This window comes from Aulonocara stuartgranti (genome assembly GCF_965226115.1).
Source record: "Aulonocara stuartgranti genome assembly, chromosome: 2".
NCBI lineage: Eukaryota > Metazoa > Chordata > Actinopteri > Cichliformes > Cichlidae > Aulonocara > Aulonocara stuartgranti.
In genome coordinates this window covers 31,951,160-31,976,995 of record NC_138940.1, presented here as the reverse complement: position 1 = coordinate 31,976,995, position 25,836 = coordinate 31,951,160, and the positions used below count along the sequence as shown (strand labels likewise).

Here is a 25,836-nt window from a genome sequence, read left to right as displayed (position 1 = left end):
TTAACTTTCTCACTGAGGCCTGTAGGCAATGTGGGTTCTTACAAGCAAAGCAATGCAAAGGTCTGTGTGTGTGCCCTTGTTAACCGTGTCCTCGTTCCGCCTTGCCTCCTAATTAAGAGACCGTAGGCCTCCCAGCACTGCCTGCTATCCCACACTCCGCTGGGGCAGAAAGGGACAAGAACAGCACAAGAGAAGGAGAGTGGTAGAAGGGCTAGATGGAGAGATGGAGGACAGAAAAATGAAAAAGCTATGTGTCAAAAAATATTAAACTGAAAAAGAGTGATACATTTAGAAAGGAGATGGAGGGAAACAAAATAAGGATTTTTTTTGTGAGGGATTGAAAAGCCAGAGCTGATGAGGGAGCAAGTAATAGAAGGTGTAGAAATGTGGATTTGGTGAGAAGGGATAGTGTGGACTGATAAAGCGTTAGGCCTATACACATTCTCCATTTCCCTTGCTAAATTGATGCCAATCATTTCCATAACTGTCTGTGCATCACGTGCGTATGTGTGCAGTTCTCAAGTGGTAATCTATTCAGTCTTATTCTTTACTTTCCATCTGTATAGGATCTTTCGCTCCATCGCTCCCCATCTTTTGCAATCACATCTGACTGACTCCTTGGAAATTAGTGTGCGTGCATTGATGTGCGCATGTGTGTGCGCCCATATCTGTGGTTAGATACATTCTTGTATATCCTTGTATGCCTGCATGACTATCTGCCATTTTCTCTCCTCTCTCTTGTCAATATGTGGTGAGTGGTGAGATAGTGGGTTAAATTTTAATGGTCCTGCCATCTTTCAGTAGCTTCTGAAAGAGGGCCAATGCAGACTGACACACTCACTGAGCCGTGAGAAGAGACAAGATGGGGAGAGAGCGATAGCTTGCTAGACATAAACACACATGCTAGGTCACAAGTCCACTGTATAAACAACAGGTAGAAGGAAAAAGCACTACATTTTCTTTCTTTTTCTTTTTTTTCTTTTTTAAATAATTTGCAGAGAAGTCTGCTGACTTCCTCTCCTTGGGTACTATTTTTAAAGCACAACATTGCCCTTACTATTGCCATTGTAGAGACTGTGAGCTCTAAATAATAAAACAAATCACCTCCAGGTGACCCTGGAGGTTGAAGCTCCCCGTTGCAGAAGATAATCTTTACATACATTCACTTTAGAGAAGCTTTGATTCAGATTCAAAAGACGCATTACGAGTGTTAAGATTGATTCTTTTCCTGAATATGTCATCCTTGCCGTCAGTCATTTTTTAGTTACAGAAGATCTAGAAGATTTCTCCACATGCAGTCCCTCTAGGAATGTGTTGGCAGAGTAGAGAGTCCGGTCTCTGATTATGTGTATGAATCTGTGAATTCAGTCCAGCAAACACTCGTGCACATAAATACTCATAAACACTCTGAGCCATATTGTGTGTTATTTCTTGATTGTTTTCATTCACCCAGCCTCACATAGCTGTCTGATTGGCAACACGTCCCCTGATGGCTCACTAAGCACATAGAGGGATTAGGTGTGTACTTCTGTGAAATTTGTTTTTTGTTTGTGTCGTTGTGTGCATGCATGTGTGTCTTGCATTTCACCAGCCTCAGCTACAGCCAATTCCTGTGAGAGGCCAGCAGACAGATGTTCTAGGAGAGGATTTGCATGTCTATCTCTCTGTTTAAATATCTATTTCTCTTGTTTTGTTTATTTTGGGGGGTTGGGGATTTTTTTTTTTTCCTGTCTTTTGGGGAGGGGTTAAAATGGATTTCACAAACTAAAAACCCTGCAGCACTCCAGTGGATCTTTGGTGAGATAGACTTTTCCCTAGGTTCCCACGCAGAAGTGGAGGTTGCCAGATCATAGTTGTCATCCCCCTCCAGCTACTTAGTTTGACTCTGATCCAGTGTTTTGATGTATTTCAAACACCTGCAGTAGTTTTCCTAAAGTGTGCGCAACAAAGAAAAAGGTTCACATACACAAATGCTAATAAGTGTTCACTGCGCTCTTCACAGTATGAACTGCAATATATTTACCGTTATTCAAAAGGATTGAATAAAATGCACTAAATTCCAGGTCACTGCTGTTTGGGTTGTGTATTCAAAAAATATTCAGACCCCCTCACCTTTTGCACACTTTGTTCTTTACAAATAATTTGCATTGGATTTTATGCAGCTTCTTCAATGGACATCACTCTACACTCAGTAATTGTTAATAGAAAAATAAAAACATGTTGCAGATGATTTAAAAATCAGAAACTGAAGTAAAAGAATTCAGACCCTCTTCTGCAGCAGTTAGAATAGTATTCAAGGGCACAATGTTACTTAGGTCTCTGTTTGAGATGTTTAGACTTCATGTATGACAAACTAAACTTGTAAGACGTGAGTTTAAATGTGTACGTAGGTAGGTGCGTGTGTGCATGCGTGTGTGCGCACAATTCAGTAACATGTCTGGGTGAGGGTGAAGCCATAATAAACACAGTTAGGGATGTCTAGGAGTCTTCAAAGACTTGGCCTTCCCAACAAAGTGAGTAACAAGGAGCTGACCAAGAATATGGCAGTCTCTCTATGTAAGAGACTTCTTGCATAGAATGGAAAACCTGCCAAAAGGACTTCCATATTTACAGTGCTGGATCATTCAGGCCTAAAGTGGCTAGGTGAAAACCACTTGTTACTAAAAAAGCTTAAAGTTAGCAAGTCCATATGCTGTGAAAAAGGTTATCTTTTGTAAATAAAACAAAGAAAAATGACCTCTCTGAAATCGGGCAGTGCTCATCATCTGGCTTACAGTATTCCTCCAATGAAGAATTGTGGTGACATTTATATACTGTTTGGTTGCTTGTTAGTGGCATGGACAGGGAAAATAATCAGAACTGAAGGATGAATTCAGGCGAATACAAAGAGACCTTTAATTTAAAAAATAAATCAGATAAGATTGAAATTACATTTCACTGTAACCTGTGATACTGGCCCAAAGCAAACATCCAAGATGCATGTGGAGTAGCTTCTTGAGAAGTCTCTGACTGTTTGCCATTCAAACCCCAAACCCTAGACCTAAGTTCATAATATTTATGGAGGGACCTGAAAATGTTGTTACACAGTTGCTTCTTATCTTTGCAGATTTATTGGGAAGCATCTCTGAGAAGCTTTTGTTGAGGCTAAAATACTGAAGGTTTGAATGCTTTGTACATGAATGTGAGATTTAAGTTCTGAGTTTACTATAAATAAGACAAAAAAAGATTTTTATTTCATTCAATGTAGTTTGGTGCGCAAAAAAGGGGTCTGGTTATTTTCTCAATCATGCATATGGAGACGACTATTTTTTTCCACTGTGTTAATCATGAGAATTGTGACAGTCTTTCTCGAACTGGGATCTTTATTCGTATTCCATTGACAATATCGCTTTCTTTCTCCCCATTCTTCCATCTCATGTTTTTCTCCACTCTCTTCCCCCACAGTACTGTTTCCTTTTGCAATTGCTTGACTTTGTTACTCATCTCCTTTATCTCTCCTCAAGTACTGCTCTTCACATCTTTTCCACTTTTCATTTTCTTTTTTTTCTGTCCTTGCCTCTCCCCTGTCATTGTTTCCTCGGCTTGATCATGTTAATATGTTGGCTGGGGAAAAAAATGGTGACAGACACCAAAAAATAACCCAATTTTTATTTGTTTATTTTTTTTGCCTCGAGACAGACACTCGTGTGTGTGTGTGTGTGTGTGTGTGTGTGTGTGTGTGTGTGTGTGCGTGCGTGCGTGTGCATATGTCCTGCAAGCGGTGGCTGACATTAGAAAAGGCAAACTTCCTTACTCCTTTTCAGCCCCCTCATTGTGCCTTGCTCGAGGGATAATTAGATCTAGCAGAACTGGCCCTCGTCCTCCTCTTTGCCACATTTGTGTGCCTTTTTATATACATATTTGTGTGTACATGCTCCAGTGTGCATGTGTGTGCAAGTCTTTCCACCATGTGGTCTAGTCACAATTACTAATCAGGCCTCTAGGCCTTGCCTGCAGAGACCAAGAGAAGGCGACAAGGGAGGAAGGGTGGGCCAGTGATTGAGTGCTTTCCTTTGTCCTCATCACTGAAGCAGAGATAAAGATGAGTAAAGGGATGGATGGTTGGAGACGAGAGGACAGAACTTGGGGATTAACAGGATGAGTGTGTGCACCAGCACAGTTATGCGCTTTTAACTGTCCTCCATGGCATGACACTGTGTAGACCTCCATTTTTCTGTCCTCCTTTCATCTGTTTTGCTTTGCATAAGTCTGAACCGCTTGTATTCATGAAGTGCCTCTCTATCACGTACTCATGCTCCTTTTTTTCCCCTCCCTTTTTCTTGCTCCTTCTTGCTCCCACTCGCTCTCTGTCTGCTATCTTTCCATAAGGTAATAATGAATATTTGAGTTCTGACAGGAGTGCAGTACCTAATCCTTTTTGCCCGGGGCAGAATACGCCTCATGGGGTGCATGTGTGTTAGAGTTCATCTAACTTTTTAATTGAGATAGAAACCCAATTTTTAAGTTTCCATTTCTACCGCTATGCTCATATAAATGAGACTCACACTGCATGGCCGTGCATACATGATAGTAGCGGTCTAGATGGGCAGAAATGCCTGTACATTAGGAAGGCCACTGGCACTGTACAGAGAGTAACATTAAGCTCCAAGACTTCTGTCTAAGCTTCAGTATCCACGAGCAAGAGCCTCTGAATCCCTCGTTCAGAACAGCTTAGATTTGGGTGTAAATTATTTTTGTACTGGAAATGATGTAGTATTAAATTATTAGCTCTTCTTAATTTCTACTCCTCCACTATATTGAGAATAAGAGGCTGTCCGACCTCCACAGATAGCTGTCTCTAGAGTCACTAATCTCGCCTGTCAGCCCAATACACATGGATATGAACAGTGACTGCAAATGTCACTGCATGCCATCCACAACACTAGGAACAAGGTTGAGAGTTGATTGATACCCAGCATAGAAGCGAGCCTGCTTAATGATGTAATTCACTTTGCTCTCCGTAGAGGGAGCACTGTGCTGTGAAGGCCAGTGTAGCATCAAGGACATTCACACTGTGAATAACAAACACCAAAGCACCACACAAGCTGCCAGAGTAACACAAAAAACTACTTGCATACCCAGTGAGTTACTCAGTTAGTCAGACACACACAGGTGGTTTGTGACTTTAAACAATGACGCTTTTGTGTTCTCCAGTTATGTCTTTGTACAACATTTGAGGCTCAGGTGTGATGGGCGGCTCAAGGTCGCATCGTCATCATCTTTGTCTTTTAAACTTCTTTCCTTCTCGCTCTCTCTCCTTCATTTGCTCTCTCATCGTCTCAGTTTTCACACCTTTATTTGCTCTCGCTCTTTTCTGATTTGATTTTCTTCTCCCCTTTACACTCTGTAGCTCCCCTACACTCCCTCTATCTCTCCTCCTTGTAATTAGCTGGTGTAATTGCAGTTGTAAATCTTTTCTGATGTCCCAAGGAGACTGGCTGATATAGGACTGATTTAATAAGCACACCATAGCAGCTCACCTCTCTCTGTGCGTGAGTGTGTGTGTTTGTTGAGTGGGAGGGGGGGGATCTCTGTCTGTGTCCTCTGTTATTTGCTATGGGGATTTATTGGGTCTTTGTGTGGTTTCAGCAAGTGTGAATTCGAGTTCAAGGTAGTGCTGTGTCGGTGTGTCGAATGTAGTGCACCTTATCAGCAATGCAGGCAGCGTACTGTGTGTGAGTGTGTGTGTGTGTGTGTGTGTGTGTGTGTGTGTGTGTGAGAGAGAGAGAAAGAGTGTGTCTCATTACGTGCCATGTGTGCGTCATCACCAAAGACCTTCATGGCCAGAAGAGCACAGAGAGGTCAGATTGGCCCTAAGAGAACAGCATTACCACACAAACCCACACATACAGATCCAGTGACCACACTCACAGACACGTGTTTTGTACGCCTTCCATCGTCGCATACACATAAAACAAAGCAGTATGTTCTTTCTTTCAGCATTTCCTCCTCCTTTGTCCACAAACACATTCATTAACATTCACAAATACACAACTTGGACAGAGTGCGAAGGTAATAAACAAGTGTAGCCAGCTGGATGCAGAGGTGTGCCAGCCTTTTGTCATCAAACTGCAGTTCACTAAGTACACCAATGGAGGGCACTGTGACTCCATGAATAAATGCTGGCCTCACTGAAGGAATCAGACTTTAAGCCTCCATACTCTATTGTGATTTCAAAAAAAGGACCTTTAATTAATGCAAGAATTAAAACTAAAAAATACAGATACGATTATGTTGCTTCCTGCTTATGAGGCAGGTATTGAAAATTAACTGTTCCAGCTGCGAACTCACAAAGTTATCCTAGTTTAAAACGTATTGAGGTATATGAAAATGTCATTTTGTCCCTCTTGTCCAATTTAAAAACAGAAAATGTTTAGAATTTGTGGAGAATTAAAAAACAAACTGTTTTCCTGCTGTTATTCTGACAAAGACACCTTATTTTAAAATTGATGTCATAAATGTTTAAAAAGTTAAAGGTGTTATTAAATTATTATCATTAGTTAAAAGCAACTACTTAAAAGCAATAAATAAGAAAAATATTGTTTGAACTTAAATATACAATGTTCTTCAGCTAGCAGGAAGTAAGAGGAAAGAGTTTGTGAAGTGAAAGGGATGTTAATAAAATTGAGGCCATGCAAGTTGTCTGTTTTTTTTTTTTTGTTTTTTGTTTTTTCTTTTCTTTAAAATGTTTGTAAAGTTTGAGCCAGTGGGTCATTTCTAATGACCAAAAATTAAATGGATAATTTGGGGATTTTTATAAATATTTTAGTCATAAAAACAGTGTTTTATATTGTTTTTAAAGCAAATATAGAATGATAGGAATTATTTCAAAAATCTCAGTTGTAGTTGCAGCATTCATGCACCAGGGGAGCGCAAGGGAGCACAGTCTTAGCCCCTCCCATATGCCCTCCCACTGCTTTTTGGCCCTACCCACATCCTGCCTTGTTCCCCCCCTCCTCACTGCCCCACCCTGCCATCTGGTCCTTTTCACACAATTGTGCAAACACACACACACAGACACACACAGTCAGGAATCTTTTCTCCTCATTTCCTTTCACAGTGGAAAAACAGGATGAAGGGGCTCTTTCAGACCCAAGGTTACCGTGGAAACCCCTTATTCTTCTTCTGTCGAACACTCTTACATTGTAACACACACTCTTATGTAGAAAGTGACAGAATGTAGGACATTTAAAGTTTAAAGGGACCATGGCTACAGCTGTCCATCTGTCTGCCATAGTTTTGGCTTTGTTTACTTTGGACAAAGAACTTTATGCTCCCTCTTCATGTTTTTCTTCTTTGTCTCTCTTTTTTTTTTTTTTTTTTTTTTGACTAGTTTAGCATTATGTAAGTAAACTTCTTAAGCTAAAAGCATAATGTTCTCATTACGTTTGCCTGTAATACATTCAGTCTTTGTTGATGTTAGAGGTTGGCAGAAGATCTGTTTTTAGTTCTTTCTCTGGAGCACATTCAGCAACTTTTTCCAGCAAAACCGCTCAACTCAGATGTTGATGTTGAAACTATACTCCCTCTCTTCTGTTCCACTTTATTTGATCTCCAACAGCCCTGGAATGCTAAATAGGGGGGGGGAGAGTTAGTTTGAAGCTATATAAAGTTAATTTTTTCTATCTCACCACCAGAGGGACTATGGAAAAAGTCTTGATGCCACAAATATACAATGGAGTACATCATCTGAAAGCTTTTAGTGGGTTAAAAATAAACGCCAGCACTCCACAAACAGGGAGTGGTGATGATAGGATGAATAGACCACATGAAAAGACTGAAAAGGCGATAGTAAAGAGAAGAGGCTATGCTTTCTGAGAGTGGGCTAAAGTTATTCTTTGAGTTGAAGCTAAAGGGATCAAAGTGTACTTGGTTCTTTTTCCTTTCTTTGATTCTCTCTATTCCTACTAAGCTTGAGCTTTTTCCTTCATTTCATCTTTTTTTTTTAATTTTTTTTTATACATACATACATACATACATACATACAATTTCTTTTTCATTCATTCTCCCTATCCTACTCTGGCTACTCGACACCATCTCCTCTACACATTTTCTCCTTTTAAGGAGTGAGGGATGAAGTAGAAGGGAATAGGAAGGGGTGGTGAAGTAGACACTCAGGTCTGCTGACTGATAACAGACTCCCCTTTGTGTAGCTCCGGTCAGACAGACACTTAGTTACATATTGACAAAGACCGCAGCATGACTTGGATTCTCATGATCCTCAGTACTCTTTCTTTAGTTCCTCTCATCCCCCACCTTTCTGCCCCCCCCCCCTTCCCCCCCTTTCCCACTTAATTGGAAACAGAAGTCAGAAATGGAAGAATGTATTTTCATTACACATGTGTGTTTGTGCACGCGCATGCACACACACACCACAGCTTTTCCTGGAACTCTCCCCCCTTGTCTCCCCAACAGCTGCTTGGCACTGACAGATGAGGAAAAAGCGTGTGTGTGTGCGCGCAATTGGCGGTAGTGTTTTCTTTCCAGAAAAGAGTTCTTCTGTGTATCATGGTTTTAACAAAAAGGCAGCTGGGACAATAAAACATGTGGATGTTAAGATGTCAGCATTCCACAACTGCGTCCATGTGGCTTGTGTATGTTTGTGTGCCTAGTCACACATGTGTGTTCTGCCCCAGTCATCTCCTTTCCTCCCCCACAATGACTAAGAGTAGCACGATGCAATGCTCCATAGCAGCCACTAGAGGTGCCATCTGCTCATAAATGAAAAGAGTGGGCTGTCTGTGGAAACCACAGAGCAGCCATTTTACAATGTGAACACCAGACCCCATTTTATGAATCAGCCATGATGTCAACATAGCTAGGACTGATTCTATTGGCTAGAGCGCAGCTGGCACTGAAGCACTGTAGATTTCCACATGCACAAAGACACATGCTCCCTCACTGGGTCTCTGCTGCTCCCAAAGACAGACACACACACACACACACACACACACTGACCTCGTGACATGATGCTGCTACCAGATCACTCGTCTTTTTCCAAACTGAGCTGTTTAGATTACTATCCAGATTAATCTTCTTTGTAGTATATCTATATACGAGTGTCTATTGTACAGGTCACCATATCAGTATTTGCATGTGTAAGGATCTCAGGGATTTGATGTTGTGCTTTAAGCATTAACTTAATTTCTTCCATTTTTAGATGGCATATCTTGAATTATTTCCTGTGACTGTCTGTTTCCTTGTTTGTGTCTCTCTGATGATGTTTATTTGTGTAAGCTTGCAACTTCCTTTCTTTATAACATTTCAGCTGTGACTTTCTCTTTGTGTTTGTGCAAGACAGTCATTTCCGCTCAGATGTCCTGATGGATTTTCCTATCCTGTGTGTGTCTGTGATTCCTGGCTTCCTGCTTTGGTTTCCTGGCCTCAGCAGGGACTAGTAATGAAACACTGAACATGCAGTAGTACTGCTGGTGGTGAAACACACAACTGAATATACTGATATAATGCAAACTATATGACAACACACATAAACAAACATACAAAGTCAAAGCCTAAGATATAAATGGTGGTTGACCATCAGTAGGGAGTTTCATAAAGCTGAAGCTAATACTGACAGAAACAATGGGCCTTTTTAAGGCTGCAGTCAACTGAATTGACTGTTCTGTGTATATCTGTGTGTCCTGAATGAATGGCTAAACTGAGAGACGAGGAGCTCATTAGGAGCCTGGCTCATTAACAGCCTGCTTGGCTGATAGGTGTCTCACATCGAGACAAAGCACTGTTTGACTGGACATATTGATGAGTGGACAGATGAAGGAAAGAACTGTGAAGCTGTTGTTGTCGCCGTTGTCTATGCGGAGAATAGATTACAGTGCCGCTGTTTGACCAAAATCATCTTTTGCTTTTCTAATAAACTGCACTTGAAGGTAAACACTCGAGTATGATACAGTGGAATCACTGAGGAAATTAAGAAATTAGACTGCTTATACAGTAGGGGTAGGTAACTGAATGGAACTGAAAATAGATTTTACTAACACTGATAATTAAGCACACATAAGGGTCGGTCCGTATCCGCATTTCTATTTCTGTTTTTGCCCTTCTACTTGCCTTCTCTGTGACATTAAAACCATAACTTTTGATGTCACTGCATCAGGTCATCTTTAGGCAGTTGAAGCAGGTAGTCTGCTGATGATGAAAGGTTTTTGCCGGCACCATTGTTGACTTTTTGCAGTAGCTTCTTTTTGTATATGTGTGGAGTTCTTGTATCTCAGCTTTATAAAGATGAGGCAAGGATGCAGCTATAGACAGGCTGATAAGTCTCAAATTGTGATTTAGTTGGAAAAGATACACTCAGGGTTATAGACCAGCATGCAGCAGAAGGGAAAACCATGTATTTTATGGACTAGTCGGCAAAACAAAATGTGAGTCCCTGCAAACCAGCAAGTTTTGTAATGTATCATCTGGTATATGCAGCTGATGGTTCTGCAATGTGCATACCAAATTTAAAGCAACATTGATGGAAAAACTCTGATGATAACACATTTATAAGACCATAACTATAGATGATTGATACATAGAGTCAGGTGATTTTATTGGTCTGGCTCTATGCACAGCTCTTGATTTGTCTTTCGATAAAATATCAAAAATCTATCCCAAATTTACTTCAACTCTTTTTCTGACCCACAACTGAAAATTCATTTAAACAATACAATGAGATACAAGTAGCTTATAAATATCAAGTACAAATGGTTAGATATTGATGGAAACAACAGTTGTGACATCTGGATCTCTGCTGACCCTAATGTGCCTGGCTATGTGTAGAGTGGGCTGCTATGTGGTCAAACCCGTGTTCATCATTCACTCCTCATTCTAATCTAGTTCACATCCTCCCCCACACTCTGACACATCCTTACAGTCACAATCCTGACCTTGTCAAAAGAAATTAATGAAAAATGCCTCTGAGTGTGAGTGTGTGCAATAGGTGGGTGTGTCTATGTGCAGCGTGGTGAATCCAAACTTCAAATGCCTTACAGCGAACAACTGTCTGACCATATTTAAAAGGCCCACATGCTCCAGGGACATGTTTCCCCTGGTGCTGCAGCCATTTCATGTTAGTTCAGTTGTACCCCAAACCACTGATGTGATATTCCTGACACCTCCATGACACCATACAGTTTGGAGAAAATGAAAAAAGTAAAAGCTGTGCCAAGTCTGTCAGTTTTTATAGCCATCACATGTGCCTTCTGTCCATCAATCAAATCCACTTTGTCTTTTATCCCACTAATGTCACTACTCCCCCCCCCCCCCCCCCCCCCCCCCCCCCCCCGTGTTATTTCCGTTTAAGGGTACAAGTCATTTAAAATTATGAAAGATGACAAGAAAATTTTGTTACAAAGGCTCCTCTTTTTGCTTGCCGTAAGGGAATATAAAGTTTTCCTTGTCTCTGTCCATATCTACAGCTAAAAAGGAGCAGGATGGTGGGGATGAAAAGAAACAGGTGCAGAAGAAGAAGGTGAAAGAGCTGAAGATTCTTGACTCAAAGTCTTCACAGAATCTCTGTAAGTCCACTATCCTGATACCACTATATTCATGACCATGCTTTTTATGTATAAAATGGGGCATAATTAAGTAAGTCATGCTTCTTGTGTTTTTCTCATGAAGCTATTTTTCTGGGATCGTTCCGTATCCCTTATGAGGAGATCAAGAATGCCATCCTGCAGGTTAATGAGAAGGTCCTCACAGAGTCCATGGTTCAGGTATTGACTGAGTGTTGTTATGAATCTGTTCATTTGTATTATAAAATAAAATATAGTTATTTGATAAAAAGGATTTTCTCTTTCCTTTATTCCTATGTGTTACCTCTCATACTAGATTTATAGGTTTAATGTGTTTGACTGTCTGTAGACTGATAAGTGAAAAAATGAACTGGATGATGGTGTGTGCTTCATCTACACTTTTATTTCAGAGTGCCTGTTTTGTTGATTTTCAGCAAAATGACATTTTTATTTAACTTTATAAGGCTTTCAGTTACCCTGAAGTCATATTAAGATCCTTATGACATAGTAAATAAAAATCCAACTTTTTCAAGCTTCTTCATGTGTCTTCCAGTATACATTTCTCTCATTGTCACTTAGAACCTGATCAAGCAACTGCCAGGACCAGACCAGCTGGGTGTCCTGGCAGATATGAAGGATGAATACGATGACTTGGCTGAGTCTGAACAGTTTGGAGTAGTGGTAAGGAAACTTGCATATACATGTGCAAATGAAAGCACAGGGAAAAAATAGACACTTCTCTTTGATAAGATGGTTATTGTTAAATTGTCAGCTGACTTGAAGCTGACTAACCACAAACTTGTTGTGGTGTCAGTATGAGTTGTAGAAAGTGTTGAGATGGTTCGTTTTCTAAGATGGTTTGTCAGTAAATTAGACACACAGAATGTCCTCATGCTGTTAAACAAAGGGGCTTTGTTCAACTGTAGATTTCGGTAATGGATGAACTCACTGCACTTACCCATAATTGCATGCTCTCAGACACGTGCAGACACACACACACACTCACTGTAGCAACAAACAGGGAATGGTCTCGTATGCCCCTCTCTTGTTTTTCCAGATGTCCAGTGTGAAGCGGTTGATGCCACGGCTTCAGGCCATCTTGTTCAAGCTGCAGTTTGAGGAACAGCTGAACAACATCAAGCCGGATGTGGTGTCTGTGACAGCAGCTTGTGAAGAGCTTAGGAAAAGTGATACATTCGCCAGGTTGCTGCAGATCATCCTCCTTGTTGGGAATTATATGAATTCTGGCTCTCGCAATGGAGCAGCATTCGGCTTCTCCATATCATACCTGTGCAAGGTGAAGTGAAGGGGGATCATATGACACACACCCACAATAAAAACTGAATGAATCTACTGAAAATCCTGTATGTAACTGGAGAAATACTGACTTTTTTGTTGTTGTTGTTTTGTCTTGTTTGGCTCTTCTTCGGCTTCGTCATCATGGCTTCAGGTACAGGATATATACCGCTATTACTAGCATAAAGACTTGAGATAGTAAATTCTTCATCTTTAAATATTGCTACACTGAGTGTATAAACACTATACTGTACTTATAGTTGTACTTTTATCACATGTTTTAATAATAGAAACTGGGCAATAAAAGTCCAGTCAAAATGTACATTCAGGATTAGAAACTACTCACACCTATGTTGACATTGTGTCCTTTTTTAAAATACCTCTTTCTTCTAATTAGCTTCGTGACACAAAATCAGCTGATCTGAAACAGACACTGCTCCATTTCCTTGCTGACGTGTGCCAGGAGCAGTATCCTGATGTCATGAGCTTTGCAGATGAGCTCATTCATGTCGAAAAGGCCAGCAGAGGTGCGTGGGACATGTAACCCATATTATACATATTATTTTAGCAGATCTTTAAATAAAGTGTGCTTATATTGTTTCAGCAAATAGCACATCATACCTGAGATCTATTTAATGCTCTTATTCACTGTATCAGTCACTTCAAGTCAATACCAATATGACAAGCTTCATCTGTGGGTGCTTAGCAATGACAACATTTTCCTTGTCCATGGCAGTTTCTGCAGAGACAGTTCAGAAGAACCTAGAAATGATGGGCCGTCAGATCAAGAGCCTGCAGAAAGATTTGGAAACCTTTCCTCCTCCACAAAATGATAAGGACCTGTTCGCGGAGAAGATGTCGATATCCTTTCTATTCAGCTATTAAATAGAATTGCTCAGTTGGCCTCATTTAGTCAATGAGTTTTGCTTTTTTGTTTTTTAAAAAAAGAAATCAATGGAAATGTCATGTCGTGATGACAGTGCTTTTTGTGTTTTCTTGTGTTTGAATGACACTCCTGTGTACCTTAACACAATGTATTTACAGCTTTGTGAGCCATGCCCAAGAACAGTATGAGAAACTAGATCTGATGCACAAGAATATGGAAAAGCAATACAGTGATCTGGGAGACTATTTTGTCTTTGACCCGAAAAAGATCTCTGTCGAGGAATTATTTGGGGATCTCAACAACTTCAAAAACATGTTCCAGGTGTGTATGTGTAAGTCTAAACGAGTAAGGAAGTAAAAACAAGGTTGTTATGGTTTTCAGTCTTTTTTTACCAACCTACGAAATGAATGTGTGTGTTACGAACAAAATTAAACACAAGTTCAGTTGCAAATAATGTAATGCATCAAAGGCAAATATCAAAAGGATTGACTGTACATCTGACTGTGTTGACAAAATAATGAGTCACTCCATTATATTATCTGTTTAAACATTTGGGAGGGCTCCACCTTAGATAACTTGTCTGCCAGTCATAAAGAATAATGGCCAGTACTGGTTTTGAAGTTTTGTGTACAAAACTTCATTCATCATATCCATCATACATGGGTTGCTTTATTCACTTTCACTCTTTCAATGTATATAAGATATTCTTAAACGATTTCTGTGTTGAATTTATGTAGCTAGAACTTAATATATTTTCTACTTCTTTCCCTAACAGCAAGCAGTGAAGGAGAATCAGAAAAGAAAGGAGGCTGAAGAGAAGATCAAGAGGGCCAAGCTGGCGAGAGAGAAAGCAGAAAAGGAAAAAGAGGAGAAACTCAAGAAGAACCAGCTCCCTGACATCAACGCAGGTCACCTTTGCTGCATAATATATATTTATGTGCATGTCAATGAACTGGAGAGACACTTGCCACGTCTCTTCCTTTGCATTTCCCTCAGATTCCTGTTGGGGGCAGTCCGAGTCCACACATCTGGTGTGTGTGTGTGTGTGTGTGTGTGTGTGTGTGTGTGAGAGCAGCCCATTTATTGACCAAAGTTAATCTAATGTTGATGACCTGTTTTAAAGTAAACAAGAAACAATGATGCTTCACATAAACTGAGGACAGCATTGAAGTGCCTGACCTCTTTTCACTCCTCCAGTAATCATGAAATTTTCCACCCCCCAAAAGAATACAGAAATAGCTCCCAACTCTCCTTATCAGGAAAAAACATGTTTCCACTCTTCTGGTAATGCTTTTACACTTTAAAAATTGCTGGTAGCATTATTGTTCCCTTTAACAAACACATGCATTCTGACTCTCTCGTCCCTGTCTACACAGTAAGCACTCAAATCCTGCCTTGGAGACGCATATGTATACACAGACTTTTCCCCCTTCTCTCAGTCTGTGACCTACTTTCAGTGCATTCCTCCTCTCTCTGGCTCCACTTATGTTCTGCAGAGCCCCTGCTTTTTCACTGTAGAAATGTGCTATAGCCTTGGTACTCTAAAGAGTGTGTGTGTGTGTGTGTGTGTGTGTGTGTTACAAATGACTATGTCATTTTGTTGTGAATGTTTTTTGTTTTGCTTTGCCCATGTGTTGAAGAAACATTATGGTGGCCAAAATATATGTGTGTGTGTGTGTCTGCTTTTCAAACTCTTACAAAAAGTCTTTCTGGGCTTTATTCTAGTAGTGCATGTTCCAGCTGGCTTCTTTTCTCTTCTCCCGTTCTTGCTTTTATTTTACCACTGCCAGGTTTTCCCCTTTAGCTCTCCTTTTGTATGCAGTTCATTTAAAGGGCAGTTCAAGCCACCAAGACTCCATTTAGAAAATTTTGCCTCAGTGTTTAAAGTATGGAAGATATATATAATAGAAAGTAAAGTTTCATGTTCAGCCTCTCGAGACGTGCACACATGGAACATAATAGTGCCTCAAAGATTAGTGTCTCTGTGCACACATTTAGTGGACAGGGATCATTTACATACAGGTGGAATATTTGACTGTCCTGTAGCCTGGAGTCCTTCTACACCCCCTATTTGAATTTAACCACACACAAATTTGGCACACCCACCCACCTGGTCTTTGTTCTGTATTTGTTTATAACCCTCATACTGGCTGCTATACAATGGCTGTTTTCAGCAGCTGTGCTTTCACACGCTGACATGTTCCTGGTTCCCTTTTTTCTGTCTCTCACGAATCTACTTGCATACCCTTACTATCTCATGAATTCTCTGAATGTTCCTTTGACTTTCTGTCTCTGTAAACATATAATACCAGTTGTTGGTTAAACCCTGGAAGGTCAGTGTGTGTTTGCAGTTTGTGGCCTTGCCATTCCCATGTGAGTCAGACTTAGTGGAGTCTCAGTTTGCACATATTCTAAGCATGTGATGCTAGTTACTGTGTATAAATCATGTTGAGATTCTTTGGAAATCATTACATGTTGTCGTTTTTATAATTGGCTCATTAAGTGCTTTGACTTGCCTTTTCTGACTCGCATAGCAAATATAAATACAGGGGTCAGTATACTAAACTGGCAGAGTATTTTGTTGCCACACCCAGTACTTGACATTCCAAGCTTTTTAGCTTTTTGCTCTAATTTTATCTGTTAAAAACAGTCTACTACTATCCCTAGGCCATCTTTGGCTATACACCAAAGCTTGCTGCTACTATTCCTTATTTCTACAGCTAGGTGTCAGTACAGTCTGTAAAAGAATACCTGAGACCATTTTTTTTTTATCTATGTGGCAAAGGGTGTTTGCATGTCTGGTTTATCCTCACATAGATGCTTGTATGGGAACTACCACTGGGAGTGCCCGTGCTCCACACAGAGAGCAAGTGAGGAAACAGTAGTGTGGGGGAGGGTAGAGGAAGGAGGATAGTAGGGCAGCAGATGCTCTGGTGGGGATTAGACTGCAGTTGTCTCTTTGAAAAGGGGGTTAGAAGAGAAAGGCGCAAGCCACAAGAGGGGATGAGACAGGATAAGCCTGAGTTGCCTGATGTCTTCACTGCAGGTGACTGTGAAAAATGGAGAGATTCATGGCACATTAGAAAAACATTAGAAAAAAGATCTCTCCACTCACTGATTTTCTTTATCATGCTGTCATCTGCACGTTTGTCATCATCAACAGCTAAATTTTTCCAATTCTATTTTCATTTGTTGATGTGTGAACATCCATTAGGGGTGCTATTGATCTACACAAGATTATATGCTGTGGTGACGGAGCTGTGTGTGTGTGTGCGTGTGTGTGTGGGAGAGAGATGTGAGACGTGTCAGAGCGTGCGCGCATTTATTGCAAATCGGATCGAAAGAGACATCTTTAAGAGCTCACAGTCTAATGCCATTGCCCTAATTAATCCATCTTATGTTCTTACATGCTTTAGTCAGTAACTTACTGTTTGTGTCAAGCACTAAATATGTGTGTATTCCTTCTGCTTTTTATGGTCAGTAGTATTATTGAATCTTATATTTTTTAGGCTTATTTCAATGTATGATAATTAGTTAATTGACTTTCAAGTACCATTCAGTACCAATGAAAACCAGTGTCTTGTGTTTCCCCTTTATGTCACTTATTGCTAACAAAGTAAACTTGTAAAACTGCTTTTTGATTTAATAGTGTTGCTCAATACTATTGAGAGCACAGGCCCCTAGGCCTGTAAGCTGAATCTTCATTAGTTCAGTAATGTTTTATACACAGCTAGGTCATTGTTTGGTCCTTCAGTGCCTTCAATGCAGTGTTCCAAAACACAGTTGTGTGTTTGTGTGCTTGCAAGCATGTTTTAAGCCAGCCATGTGATTGATGCAAGCGGAAATTTGCCAGATGTGTTTCCCTTGAAGAAGAAAAATCTCTGATTTTGATCCCAGTGTGCAGTTCTAGGACATGGACATTAAGGGGTGTATATGAGCCACGGTAGTCTTGGGATGTGTGTAAGAGAGACTTTCTCTGACGTAACAGGCGAGACCATAGGCCATCTGCTTCATGGCTTACTGCAGGATTAAATATTGTGCGTGTGAGCAGAGCTGTGTGCTGTGTTTGGATGTGGGGGTTGGGGAACAAACAGAGACACAGCATAAACCTTTAACCCCCAACCCCGCTGGCCCTTCCCCAGACCCCTCTGTCTCCATTCAGGTTCAAACAAAAATAATTAAAGCCATCTGCGTGAGTGCTGAGCCATGCCACTGAATGTTGCCCACAAAATAGTCAAAGTAGTACTCTCACATGTTGCTTTGAGATTGGGCATCCTGCCTGGTTTAACCCACCTTCTTTTATTTATTGCCACCTGACACTGAAGCTCTGTTGAAAATGTAGCTGTAAACAAAAGAGACCACCCATGTAAGCTGTACCTGTAAACTTATACAGATAAAAGGTTAATTTCCAGTTTGTACCAGTTTAACTGGAAGCCACAATTATGCATTCATTCTGTTTATGTGGATTTGGTTTCAGCGGCTGTTTTTCCAATAAGTGTGGGCTTGTGTATATCTGAAGCAGTCTCCCTGAAAATGCATAGTGTAGCCCCTAGCTGTGGAAGTAGCTGAAGTAGGTCACTGCTTATCTGGGTTAATGTAGCTAATTTAACAAAATAGCCACGTAGCTGGTGAAGATCCACACTGTGTATAGTGCTATATTAGAAAAACAGAAAACACCAGTGTGTGTGTGTGTCTCTCTCTCTCTCTCTCTCTCTCTCTCTCTCTCTCTCTCTCTCTCTCTCTCTCTCTCTCTCTCTCTCTCTCTCTCTCTCTCTCTCGTTGTTAGATGGCTAGTATTGATTAAAAATAATAAGCCTGTTATAATGTGTGTGTCATGCATAGAAGTTAAAGTGCTTCATTACGTATTAATACTGATCTATCGTTTCTTGATTTATTACTGATTATGTTTTTTGATGGTGTTCACAGAGGATGATGAAACTGGTATCATGGATGGCCTGTTGGAGGCGCTGCAGTCCGGTGCTGCTTTCAGGAGAAAGAGAGGACCACGTCAAGCAGGTACTCACACACAAGCAAAACAGTAAATCTTCACAAAATATGCATATGTTTCCACATTTCATGCGTTACTTGCTTTACAGATTTCAGTTTACTTCCACAGATATATAAGACTCATTTATTCTATCTCACTTTCCATTCTGTCTCCAATCTTCTCTCAACACAACAACAGATTTGTTTATGTTCCTTTGCCTTTGTTCCATCTGTTGCTCTGCTCACAGGCTGAGTTGTGGTAATATTCTTTCACCATGGTTATAGGGGCAAAGCCAGTGCAATCAGAGGCTGGCACAACAATAAAAGAAGAGGGAGAGTGCCAAGGGTGGGTGTGGACAGTAGGATACTTTAGGGAGAAACAACTGCTGAGGGTGTGGTGGTGGAGTAGGAAAATATGATAAATAATGACTGTAGGAGGGGGATGAAACCAGCCCGTAGGCAGAAAGTTTGTTGACGTGAGTGGGCAATACAAAAGTTGTGGTAAGTTATTGTCGGCAAAAGTATGAGGACACAGGTGCCTTTAGCAACTTCAAGTCAAGATATGTTTTGCTCTTTGTCATTTTGAGATTAAACTCCATTTACACCAAAGGATTTATGAGCAGAGTTGGACCCACATAGTCGTTACAAAATACCAATAGTTTTACAATTTTACACTAAAAGAGAAAATGTAAAAGTTTACATTATTATAGCCTTGGTGCTCTCAATTTCATTGACTTATTAGACATTGAAGTACTTTCTCCCACTTTCCTATTTTGTTTGCCATTCTGTGGCTTGTATGGCCTAGTAAGATCATGCAAATGAAAGTGAGGCAGCAGGAATTGTTAGTATAGTAACTTTGTAACATGATTCCTGGTTGTGAGTGGGAAAGTGTCCCGCTGCCCATTAGCTAAGAAAGAGAAAACTCTAGAGAGACCGTGTGTGTGTGTGTGTGTGTGTGTGTGTGTGTGTGTTTTTGTTCACACGCACTCTTGTGTGGGTTCAGTTTTCGCACATAAGCAGAGTTGTGGAAGAGTTTGTGCAACCCGATCCCTTTCACAATAGAAGCCAGATGTGAAGCACTGGTCCTGAATTGCACTAAGACCCAGAAGGTAGTCCCTGCTCTTTTCTCTTCCTACTAATCTGTTGTTTTTTTGTTTATTTTATACAACTCTTTCAATTCTTTATTTTGGACTCAGAATTGATAATCTTTGAAAACTTTTGGGTTCTTTTTGGACCCCACTTCCATCTATAAAAACTGGTGGACCTTCAGTGTATGTTAAACCAAAACATTCTTTAATTTCCTCCAGACATTTTGTTTGTGAAAAGTAGAACGGATAAACATCCTTGGGGCTGAGCTGTTCCTTGTAGAAATCCTACATTTTGTGACTGTTTTGTGACTGTTCCATGTCACCAGAGTGCTAAATTGGACTGCCAGGGAAAAAAGATCTGAAGTCAGGCAGATCCAGCCTCCCTGACTTTAAAGGAATATCTCAAGTCTTACTTACAATGAGAATAGCTTTTTCAAATAAATACAGTTATAGGTATTTGTCCCTTTTTTTTTTTTTTTTATCTGTTGTTACTCTCTCTCTTTTCCACATTTCAGTTACCTCTCAGATGTAATTTTCAGACTAAAAGGGGGAAAAAAGCAGAAAAACAAATAAAGTAACAAATAGCTCAGGCTCATCACCACTAAACTGGCTGAGATAGCAGTGAAAATTAAAATGAAGGGAGAAGCAGGAGCAGGGAAGAAAGAATGGGGCCCACTTGAGGACTCAGTCATCCATAATGCTGTTGGGCCACCTCACACTCCCAACAGGAAATACCTGAACATGTGTATGTGAAAGAAAGGGAGGGAAAGAGCTTTCCTCCCTGCACATACTTCTGTGGTAGGAGATTGTCGGAAAATATAAGTGGCTCGATGTATCACATCTCTGCTTAGTCCCTCCCCCCTGTCTCCTCTCTTACCCCATGGTGTCATTTCTGTTTTTGTTCTGCCAAAGTTCAGGCTTTTCCATGGAGAATGTGGAGGGTGTGAAGCAGTGCTGTTTTTTTGTTTTTTGGTGGCATTCTTATCCTTGTTAGGAGTTTTTCCTGACTGGTATTCAAAGGTTTCTCCTTTCCACTATGCCCACTTTGCTTCTTAATGCCAGGAAGAGCCTTGAGTCTTTCACCTACACAGCAGGAAGTGTATGTGTATGTGTTTGCACACATGTTTGACTAGCCAGTTGAGTCATAAGTCTTAATTTAGTAAAGCTGAAGTAGGAGGCACATCCTGACTCTGGCTCAACACATCTGGCACCAGTGAAGCCACAGGCAGCCTTACAGAGCAGGGAAAAAATATTGTATGTATGTATAACCCCTTCACAGATGTTATGTATAATATCATATGTGTTTAAAAAATGTTGCACACAGGGTAAATTGAAAAAACATAAATACAAGTCAGAGTACAAGTACATTTTTTTCTGTCTCTGTTATGTAGTAACACATCACTAAGGAAACGCAGTTCTGTGAAAAGGTTATTCATAATCTTATCACAGGGAGATAATGTGAGGTAGATGCATCTAAACTGTAAAGACTCATAAAAGTGGCATCATTGAGTTTCTCAAATCCCCCATCCTTTCTTGTTTTGACATTTATTAACAAATACCAGTAGGTGGGGCACTTGGTTGCAGGTTTTGCCTCCAAGTATTTTCTTTTCCTCGCAGTTAAAGCACAAATAGTGTTATTACAGATCGGATGTTATGAAATGGGTCCAATCATTAATGCCCTTAAAAGTATTTTCTCTTGGGTTTCATTGTGACTATATTTTATAACCTAACATTAAAACCCTAAAAAGGAGTTCCTGCTGCAACACACCCTGATTTCATAATTTTGTTGAATGAGAAACAGGAACTGAGGCAGAGCAAACTTGATTAGCTTAACACTGAAAAGTGATAATCAAAACCACAATAAATAAGACAGTATACATGTATGTGTCTACTCACTTTCAGTCTAAATATGCTACTAATACTGAAGTTTTTACTGTTTGTTTATATTGTTTTATATATGCATTATATTCTTCTTGACAAATGTAGCCCTCATCTGCAGATAGACTTAAGATGGTGCATTGATTGCTCTTCATTAAACAAAATAAAATATGTAATGGGGCTGTAAGTCATTCAGGCTTGTTTAGAGTCATAACACAAGCCACTGTAGTCTAATGATATTTACTTATCTATACTCATGTCTAGACTTCCATCTTTCCTCTTGAATAAAAGTAACTGCTCCCAGTCCAACATTATTGGTTCAGTTTCAGTCATTACTGTTGCAGGTACAGAAAGAATTTCAACATAGCAGTGTAGAAACCCTACAGCCAGCTTACTGAAGGTATTTATCTGTTTTGCATTTATTGGCAGATAATAGAGAAAAATGTTTGGGTTTTGTGAAAAGTACATTTAAGACTGTCTCGTTACACCAGAGGTGTTGTTTATAGATCATAGTTGAAAATGTGGCAACAACACCACACACTCTTTGCAATTCATATATACAAGTGATATCCTATTGTAAAATGATATATAACCTGTGTAACAACACTAAGCTTTTATAGCCTTCTTACACACACGCACGCGCGCACACACACACACACACACACACACACACACACACACACACACACACAGAGAACAAAAAGTTATACTTGTATAAAAATATTTAGTTGAAATACAACAGCCTCAAATGTTATTTTTGTTTACTGTTTTTGTCTGTGGAGCTGTTGATTGATTGCTATTGTGGAGACCTTCCTCCCTTCTCTCCTCTTTGTTTCCTACCCTTACAGCTGCTGCAACTGTAGACGTCACGAACTCAGTTTTAAAAGATTACTAAGGGGACGTATTGAGTGTGTTGTCACGCTCATTTTTTCACAGCGTGACTGAATGGGTAGCCACGAGGCTGTGGAAGCTATAAAACTCCTCACCTTTGACCTGCACCTCAGCTCACTTTGTCCATGTGGGAGTGTTGGCTGCGTCGAATGAGCAGACTGTATGGGGGATCCTCAGCTGTCTGCCCTCCGTCTGTCTACCCCCTTCTTAAACACACACACACACACCAGATGCTCGCATGCCAACAAAGGCACACATGGATGTTTGCATACCCATACATGCACTCAAACTGGCAAATTTCATTCCAGAAGACAGACAGACTTGCATCCAGCACTATCAGTGTTTTGGTTTGAGCTTTAGATTGTTAGCTTTGCGTCTGTCTGTTACTTTGCAGAAACATAGACAGCTTGGATACATCAGGCTAATTTCGTTGTGTTCAGAGCCATTTAAGTAGAGGAATGACGTGTCTATGAACACACAAGAAACCCATCTGCTGGGTCATGACCCCTGCTAGAGCAACCAATCATAGTAGCAACTAGCTGACAAAGCACCAATCACAACAGAGAGACAGACATAAAGGGCTTAGCAACAATAGAGGCACACGCCAGCTCTGCAGACGGTCCACTCCTACTAAAACAGAAAAATACCCCTTCACAGATGTTCACAAACACACACGCATTCATACTAGTGAGACAATTTAGAACAATGGGAGGGTGCTCATCAATATCAATGTCAAGCCATAACTAGAAAACTGGTGAGGTCACATGCTTGCTTAATACCCACTGAGGCAATAAAGGTCGACGACACCAGTATGCACCAGTTGACAGTGACCTAAAATTCAAGCTTATGCATCAATACTTAACCCACAGACACTAGTGGTGTCAGATGACGTCACTTTTCCCACAGTACTTTATTGCAGAGCAGCGCTGTGTTACACAGTGCAACCTGAGGAGGGCGATACAAGTCCCTGCTAAGTTGGAGAAACTGATGGAGGTCCAGTCTGCATCTGCAAACACACCATCATCCTATATGTGGCACCATGTTGTGTTGTGACTGTGGTTTTTCTAAAGATTCTGTAGAGTCAACAAAGGGTGTGAAGATGGCTGCTCCCTTGTAATACCGCCATATGGATTTCATACTCATTATAGTGGGGCAGTTAAATCTGTGATGAAAGATAAGGGTGAGATTTTTGCCTTAACAAAAGAGCTAAGCTAGTTCTTGTTACAGTCTCCTCTCCATCTGTCCTACACTTGCCCGTCTGCAAATCCTCTCATCACTTTCCTTCCTGTTTCTCTATTTTCCCCTCATAAAGGCAGCAGTATGCACTGTACAACAAAGCATTCTTATGTTAATCAGGTAGTCATTATAAAGACTCCTGCGGTGTAATTTGTTACAGATGATCTTTCACTATACTTTTTGTGCCACTGACCAACCTCCTGTGTGCAAACACACAAATTCAATCTCACACTCATCAGTAAATAAACCCCAAAACAGTCTTTGTGTAAGTCCTGATATCTCATTTCCTGTTGTAACAACCAGCCCTCATAACAGTTACATGGATCATTTAGTCAATATCAGATCTAGTATGTTTATGCAACACACATGCTGAAAACTTCCTGTTTGTTTATAATGGCGTTTGGTGAAGAACTGTTGCATTTCTGAAAAGTATGAAGGCTCTTTGATATGTTTCAGGATCAAAAAAATGCTGCGTGTTTTCTCTCAGGCTTGAAACAGCTCCTTCCAGTGATCTATGAGATATCTAACAGCTGTTTTCACAATATTAATCTTTACACATGAAATCAGTTGTTTGCTTTTCATTTGTTGAATGTGATTGGTCAGGGAGAATTGAATATATCTTTGTGTAGTTTGGATCTGAAAGCTTTAAACAGTAAGATCTTTTCACTTTGCCTAAATATGCAAATCTGTGTCGAGATGTATCTGTTGTTTTTGCTTTATACATCTTTATTACTTTATGTGGCAGAAATATTTGCATGTTATGCCATATTGGACCATTTCATAAAGAAAAACATCCATCATGGAAATCTGGTTGAGAAAAAAAAAATCTATATAATTGTGTTGATTTTCTTTTGGCTGTGGGTAAAACCAGAGTGGCATCAGAAGTTCTTCTAAGCAGTGTTCAGTGGGAAGAAAGGGATACCCACTAAACTCATTAGGTGTGGGTTATAATTGAAAACATTTCAATATATCATGTAGATTGCCAGCCTTTATTACTTGTGTTTATGTTATATTTAAAAAATACTTTGATGTTCTTTTTAAAACTTCAGTCTGTTCATGTATTCACTTCTTACACATATTAGTTCACACATGTTAACTATGTTTAAATGTAGTTACCTTCAGAGTTTCTTCTCCATACTTCAATCAGTAGGTTTCTGTCTACATTCATATTTTCTCATCCTGCTTCCAATGTAACAACCTTCTCATCCTGACTTGTATCACCTCTTCTCACCTCCTCTTCTGTTTTCTCTCTCAAGAGGGAAGTGGAGGAGGATGAGAGAGGCAAGGAGCTAGGTCTGACAGCCTTTGAAGAGGCTTTTCTCTGTAGGCTGGAATTTTTAGGACAAGCTCAGCACAGGACACATACTCTCTCTCTCTCTCACTCACTCACTCACTCACACACACACACACACACACACACACACACACACACACACACACACACACACACACACACACACACACACACACACACACAGTTTCTGGATCATTTGCATAATTTCTAATTAGTAAGTTTATAAGTGAGGGACAAAAATAGAGACGGAGGAAGTATGAAAGTACACTGAGGAGAAGATAAAGTGCACCCATGTACCGGTGTTTATGACAGGGGAGTAATCTCTCATAGGAAAGGGTGTAAGGTGATAATTTGATATACTAGCTGTCTGTGTGCTGCTCAGACCAGCTGAGACTCACAAAGAAGACAAGCCTAAATCTACAAATACTCCTTCTCCTCTTTCTCCCCAGACTCAATTGTGTCTTTGTCACAACTAGTTCTGGAGACCTGCTTGGTAACTTTGTGTGTGTTTTTTGTGGTGCTTTTTGTTCTACTCCTGTGAGAACCATACAACAAGTCTCGATATGTTGTATGTGCTACCATGATTAATTTGCATGTGTGTGTCTGTTGGTGTGCTGGATTAATCTGCATTTTTTTTCTCCTCGACATTCACGTGTGGATTTACTGATGTTTTTTGAGGATTGGAGTTTCTGAATAAACATCAAGCATAAAATAACAGCAAACACA

General features: G+C 40.2%; 1 protein-coding gene across 1 annotated transcript in view; it reads left to right on the top strand.

The window, feature by feature from the left end:
* The window catches only part of LOC309714265 (protein diaphanous homolog 1-like), a 30,251-nt gene that overhangs the window by 1,100 nt on the left and 3,315 nt on the right, over nt 1-25,836 (top strand). The window contains exons 2-10 of the mRNA XM_082546561.1: nt 11,460-11,558; nt 11,662-11,756; nt 12,135-12,236; nt 12,613-12,852; nt 13,249-13,378; nt 13,588-13,713; nt 13,895-14,058; nt 14,513-14,645; nt 18,664-18,753. Of these exons, the coding sequence (XP_082402687.1) occupies nt 11,460-11,558; nt 11,662-11,756; nt 12,135-12,236; nt 12,613-12,852; nt 13,249-13,378; nt 13,588-13,713; nt 13,895-14,058; nt 14,513-14,645; nt 18,664-18,753 (1,179 nt within the window). The remainder of the gene's footprint in view (nt 1-11,459; nt 11,559-11,661; nt 11,757-12,134; nt 12,237-12,612; nt 12,853-13,248; nt 13,379-13,587; nt 13,714-13,894; nt 14,059-14,512; nt 14,646-18,663; nt 18,754-25,836) is intronic.